At 41.7% G+C, this 5,929-nt stretch overlaps 2 protein-coding genes across 2 annotated transcripts; both read right to left on the bottom strand.

Moving 5' to 3' along the window:
* Positions 1 to 702: 702 nt before the first annotated feature.
* Positions 703 to 1,474, bottom strand: LOC123156967 (uncharacterized). The gene is made up of 3 exons (XM_044575174.1): positions 1,337 to 1,474; positions 1,184 to 1,264; positions 703 to 1,102 (listed from the first exon to the last, which is right to left on the bottom strand). The coding sequence occupies exons 1-3, from the start codon at positions 1,379 to 1,381 to the stop codon at positions 821 to 823; spliced, it is 408 nt and encodes a 135-aa protein (XP_044431109.1). The 5' UTR covers positions 1,382 to 1,474; the 3' UTR covers positions 703 to 820.
* A 430-nt stretch (positions 1,475 to 1,904) lies between these two features.
* LOC123156966 (protein FAR1-RELATED SEQUENCE 5-like) lies at positions 1,905 to 5,012 on the bottom strand. Its single transcript, XM_044575173.1, has 6 exons — positions 4,980 to 5,012; positions 4,639 to 4,903; positions 3,854 to 4,544; positions 3,266 to 3,723; positions 2,900 to 3,188; positions 1,905 to 2,821 (listed from the first exon to the last, which is right to left on the bottom strand). Exons 2-5 carry the CDS (start codon positions 4,885 to 4,887, stop codon positions 3,048 to 3,050), a joined length of 1,539 nt encoding a protein of 512 aa, XP_044431108.1. The 5' UTR covers positions 4,888 to 4,903; positions 4,980 to 5,012; the 3' UTR covers positions 1,905 to 2,821; positions 2,900 to 3,047.
* Between the last annotated feature and the right edge of the window lie 917 nt (positions 5,013 to 5,929).

Raw genomic sequence — 5,929 nt, 5'->3', positions numbered from 1 at the left:
AGGGCGACGAGGAGGGGAGGCGGCGGCGAGGGTTTCTCCAGGGGAGCGGCTGCGATTTATATCCATGCACGTAAAAAGACTAAAAAGCCCTCGGCGGGGTTTAAAATTTACAGGCGGTGGCAGCAATTTAGGGACGACGTTGAGGGCTTCGTTTTAGGGGCGACGTGGAGGGGTTCGTTCTGCCTAGCAGTCTAGGAGGGTTTATATGTTCAATTACAGGCGGTGGCAGCAATTTAGGGACGACGTTGAGGGCTTCGTTTTAGGGGCGATGTGGAGGGGTTCGTTCTGCCTAGCAGTTTAGGAGGGTTTATATGTTCAATGTGCACCTGCTTCACATCGCATTTGTCCCAAGAAAACTCATTTTTATTTCCAACACGTCAACTCACCATCAAGAGTATGCAGATCATCATCTCTTTCTCTCTCATACAGCTCTCTTTGCCACTGACCTGTGCGTACGAACATGCATCTAGCCGGGTGGACGGCAATAACTAAAGGTGGAGCATTTACCCCTGCATAGGTTAGTTGGCCAGTTTGAGAGCCGTAGTAAATGCTCAAACCAGCTCCAGGACAGCATGTGTACTGTAAATACACGCCTCTCCATCGCTTACATGTAGGCCTGCTTTACAGAACCTCTGTATAAAGATACACTCAATTTACTGCATGACGGCCACCGACAGCCAGACAAGTCCACTCCATTGCATACAAATTATTAAAATACACTGCAGGTACATTTTTTCATTAATTCAAACTCATACCTAAGGTGAAACGACAGCCACTTAACACATCCTACTAATACATTGCATGCAAGTTAAACAAGTGGCTAGGTCTTAATCTTCTTGCTCCAGATGCTGTCAACCTCATCTTCACTTGCATACCAGGCTCCTTTTGGACTTCCAGACACTGCATCATCTTCAGTACTACATGGCTCGCAATCAGGTTTCTTAATGACAACCTTGCCATCAGTATCGACCTCACCCCATCCTTCGTTACAACCAACCTTCAGAAAACGCATACTAGACGCACTCAGACTCACCAGTAAATCCCCCTTCATTTTCTTTTCTCCATCTTCTTCCTTAGTACAGAGCCCCAGCACTGGCCTAACCTGTTTGTCATTTCCCACGACGTCAAGCTATATTTATAAATCATACATTCCTTTTGTTTAAATCACTAATTACTTTCTTACCTGCTCTACTTCTGAACCAGAGTAGGTATCTCCTGTCTCAATCATAGCACAAGCTGCCCCTCCTTCCACACTTGCATATGTCTGATACGTACAACTTAGTAAAAGATTGAACAACAGATGAAGAAATTTTTCAAACTAGTATATTGCACGCACCGAAAAGTTCCTGGGACACTTCTTTGATTCAATCGCCATGGCCATGGATACTCTGAATGTTTCACTATCTCTCTCTCTCACTCTCACTCTCTGTCTTTCTCTCTCTCTCGCTCTCTCTTTCTCTAGAATATGATGAACTTCTGTTGCCTTGGTGACTACTGAAACTTCCTCAGGACTTGGCACGTCCTTATATGGTCAAGCTCGTCCACAGCATTGCCGCCTCTCACACCCAATTCAAAATTCAAAAACCCACGCATTTATTACTCCTCTGCCAACCATACAGCACATGCCTTTTCCGGGCCCTTTCTTGCAGCCTATACCAATCTCATAAACACACTGTAATAATTTTTTTATTCTACTTGTTCATTTTCCCAAAAATACACCTTCTGCGACCATGCAAAATATATAGCCACTGTTTGTTTTATTTTTCAACAATGATTTGTATCCATCCTTGCTGCTGCTCTTACTAATGTAAAGCCTATATCCTAAAATATATATGTCTTACCACTATGACATTCTTACACAACATAATTAAAGAACCAACATGACTTCAACAATTTTGTCTCCATAAGTTTTACAACACAAACTTGTCCAAATGTTTTAAAAAGATCCAATTACAAGTTCATAATCATTTCAGATACATCCTACAGAGGGTACCCCATCGAATGTAGAGTACAAAACTTTTGAACAAGTATTCCTACGATGACCGGCTATGCCACAATTTGTACATGTCGGAATCTTCCTCGGCTTCTGCGGTTCGTTGCCCATTTGAGGGCATGTAGTTCTCTTGTGCCCCTTCCCACGGCAAATTGTGCAAAACCTCGATCGCCTGTCATTTATTTCGTAATTCGGCTTGTCTCTTGCAGTTGTCGGATGACCTCTCATCCTAGGTTTCTTCTTAGGGGGTAACAGGGACATGTCACTTTCTGTATCCATGGATCTTGAAGTTACAACAATATTTGAATCAGCCGTGCTTCGGTCATCCCCCTGTACAGTTGACGATGCCGAATTCGCTTGAATGGTCCCATTAGCATCGACTGATGATTTCCCATCCCCTCCTATCGTTCTTGCTTTTGCATTTCTCCATTCAATTTTCCCAGCACTTGACGCAGCTTCATCATCAATATATTGCTTCTGACTACCCTTCCAACCACCAGATTTACCAATAGAAGAAGACTTGCATGCCTTCTTTTTATCAATTAGACTCATTCCATCTTTTAGATTACTTAGTGGCAAAGCTCCCTTCTTCAATTCTGCCAGCCCGCTCATGACATAATCAAAAGCCTCTGGATTGCTATCACCCATCATAACCAATTCCAGGGCCGAGATGTACATAGCATTGTGCCTGAAAGTGGTGCAATCAGGTAGGCCTACATCTTTTTGATAGTGCTTCAGATGATCTGGAAGGATATCACGCGCATCTACTGTCCATCTTTTCAGTATGTGCTTCCGTGGTATCTCATTCAATCCCAACACTATCATCACCTGTTTTTACAAATCATGTGCAAAGTCAGGAATGGACAAAAAAAATGAAATACCTACTTTGAAATCATATGTACACACCTTTAGTGCATGGCAACAAATCATCCCCATATGCTCAAAGAGTCCACACTCACAACTGAAGAAATCTCTGAATTCCGAAACAACCACCTTGTATCTACTCTTGTACCATTTCTTCCTCTATTCCGCCTTCACATGTGTTGCCAGGTACTCAGTCCTTGGAACTAATTCTTCGATGTAATAAGATCCAGAGTAGTAAAGACTTTTTTGCAAACAGCTCAAACATGGCCCGAGTATACACCGTGCTTGCATGTCGTTCAATTGGTATGTCAACTTTTAGGACTACTCCTGCCTGTGCAACGATTGCAAACATGATTCAACCTTGCTTAGACACAGTACAATATATTAAAACAAGCTTGCTTATCTTACCAATTTGGTCCTTTTTTCTTGGAAACCTTCTTCTTGCTCTCTATCAAATAGTACTTTTGCATACTGCTTCACAAAAAGATTCATTGGGCATGCTGGAGGAACATAATTTTTAAGCATGTGATTTGCGCTCTCACTCCTTTGTGTGCTCGTCATTTTTGCACAAAATTTACCAGAAAAATATGGCTTCGCCCACTTCCGCCTCACCTCAAAAATTTGTGTAAGGAATGTATTGCTCTGCAAACTGTATTTCTTCATAATCTCCACCCACCCCTTCTCAAACTCTCCGATAGTTAGCATGTGGTTCACCAATCTATGCAATTCTGCTCGGAAGTCACTCTTCTTTGTATAATGAAAACCCAAACTCTCTTTAGCCTTACGAAGAATATGCCACTTGCACCAACGGTGTGTTGTATCTGGCCAAACATTCTCAATAGCAATCTCCATCGCCCTTGCTTGGTCTGCTCAGATTTATAATAAAAAACAATACTAACAGAAATTCTATATGTACTACTGATCATATTCATTTCATGTAGCAGGAAATAATTCATTTGTGAACTTTTCATATCGAAAACAAACAAAGAAAATTACCAGTTAGAATAGTGACCGGAACCTTTCCTCCCATCATCTTCACAAATTCATGGAAAACCCATTCGTAAATTTCTGACTGCTCGTCCCTCATAAGAACGCCAACAAAAATAGTGCTCTGGAAATGATTGTTGACACCTACAAACAGCCCAAATGGCATGTCGTACATGTTTGTCTTGTAAGTAGTGTCAAATGTCACTGCATCTCCGAAATAGTGGTATTGCAATTTACTTCTTCCATTAGACCACAACAATGTCCTAATCCTGCTTTCATCATCCACTTGAACTGCGTAAGAAAAATCACTATCTTTCTCTTTCATCTCCGAGAAAAGTTCTATTGTTTTACGCACATCGTCATCAGCTTGTTCTCTACTAATTTTCCCACACAGTGTACGCAAGCACCTTTTGGTGAATGGGACGTTCTCAATCCTCCCAAAATAGGTTCCAATGATGTTGTACACCTTACTAAGATTAACATTATTCTGCCTAAGATGCGCCACCAATTCTCTAGTGTACTTATATATGTGCCTATGCGAAGGAAAATGTAGCTTAGAAGCACAAGTATCAAGCTGTTCATGATTGTGCTCTGTCTTGTTCTCATATATATACCACCCCCCGTCATCAGTTTGTAGTAGCCTCACCATTGCACGACACTTTGTTCTGCATGAACTGCTATTCTCCTTATTCGGTTTCCCCTATTTCAAAACAAATGCAAATGCCAGTTTTACACCCGAGCATGCAATCCACACAATCTTTTATGTAATTAATATAAATAAAGTAGTTACTTACCGAACAACTGCAAACAAACTCCTTCATACACCTCGCTCCTTTCACATTAATTCTGCTCTTCCCGTAACGTATGCCAAAGCCACATTCCCATGAATAAAGGTTGTAAAAGTCGTAAGCTTCTGTCAACGAATCATAACTCAATCCTAGATTTGGTGTAATGACTGAAGCAGTTTTCCTTTCAGCAAAACCCCTAATTGCACTTTCAAGTGTTGTAACCCTCTCTGCTTGTATAGTTCTCTCATCGGGCATTGCTCCTCGCCGATGCCTATATAAAACAATTGCATGTGTCACTTTTTTTCCTCACAAAGTTCATTACAAACTGTAAATACTGTTCAAATTACCTTCTAACCCAAGAAGTATCTCTTTCAGAAATCTGCTCGCCCCCCCCCCTGGTCTCTGAAATTTGCATACATACTTTGTTGGCCTTGTCTGCTTCAAAAGGCTCAATCAACCCACTGATAAGCCGCAGACCCTCAGGCTCAGCCAAATATGAATCTTTCACAGTGTCACTACCATTGTTTTGCCATGCATGAACATTTGACAGCATCTTCTCTGAACCTGAATACATATCTGACTCGCTTCCTTCATTGACTGTTTCTAGTGCACTCATCTCATCGCCGTAGAATAGCTCCCCATTATTCGCACTTTCTAATAAACCAAGGAATCTAAATGCGGGAGTCCCCACAAAATCAGCACCTCCATGTAATGAAACAACTAGACGGTCAAAAAACAGTTTGCACACAAATAGAAAAAGAGGAGGGGTACACAGCCGTAGGTTTTACCTTTCTTGCCCGTATACTCCAGTATTCATTAGATTCTGCTCCGTCGCCATGGCGCCGCCGTGCCCTTCGAAGCTTAGATCTAACATGGAAACCCTATCCTCCTCCAAGCGGCAGCTCGTTTTGCTAGTCAATAGCATATCTGCTTGCACTGCCTACCACTTAAATGCCACACTGCCCAACTACCACAACAATTTTTTAATGCTTTTCCTCCCCCTGCCATACATAAACATTGTCTTTCCACTAGACGTGTGTTCGCTGCCTAACTCCTTCGGGTGACGTGTGTTCGCTGCCCAAGCCCTTCTGTTGTTGGTACCAAGATTCCAATGATTATTACTAATCCTCACTTTCACACTAATTTTTCGCATGTATTAATTGCCCCATGATACTAAGTACTTGTAATCCATTTTATTTACTCCCTTACTAGTACCTTTTACTACGTACTTAAACATATTTTTTCGACACAAGTTACACCAAAATTCTCGTGTGCTACCACAGTACGTGTTTTTACT

Source organism: Triticum aestivum, chromosome 7B, assembly GCF_018294505.1.
Source record: "Triticum aestivum cultivar Chinese Spring chromosome 7B, IWGSC CS RefSeq v2.1, whole genome shotgun sequence".
NCBI classification, from domain to species: Eukaryota; Viridiplantae; Streptophyta; class Magnoliopsida; order Poales; family Poaceae; genus Triticum; species Triticum aestivum.
The sequence above is the reverse complement of the archived record's forward strand: the minus strand, read 5'-3'. Positions and strand labels throughout refer to the sequence as shown.

Coding starts and splice junctions, on each gene's coding strand:
- LOC123156967 (XM_044575174.1), bottom strand. CDS start 1,381: ATGGCCATGGCGATTGAATCAAAGAAGTGTCCCAGGAACTTTTCG. Junction 1,265..1,336: donor AGTGTCCCAGGAACTTTTCG/GTGCGTGCAATA, acceptor TGTACGTATCAG/ACATATGCAAGTGTGGAAGG. Junction 1,103..1,183: donor CTGGTTCAGAAGTAGAGCAG/GTAAGAAAGTAA, acceptor AATGACAAACAG/GTTAGGCCAGTGCTGGGGCT.
- LOC123156966 (XM_044575173.1), bottom strand. CDS start 4,887: ATGCCCGATGAGAGAACTATACAAGCAGAGAGGGTTACAACACTTGAA. Junction 3,724..3,853: donor TCCGGTCACTATTCTAACTG/GTAATTTTCTTT, acceptor AAATCTGAGCAG/ACCAAGCAAGGGCGATGGAG. Junction 3,189..3,265: donor AAGAAAAAAGGACCAAATTG/GTAAGATAAGCA, acceptor ATCGTTGCACAG/GCAGGAGTAGTCCTAAAAGT.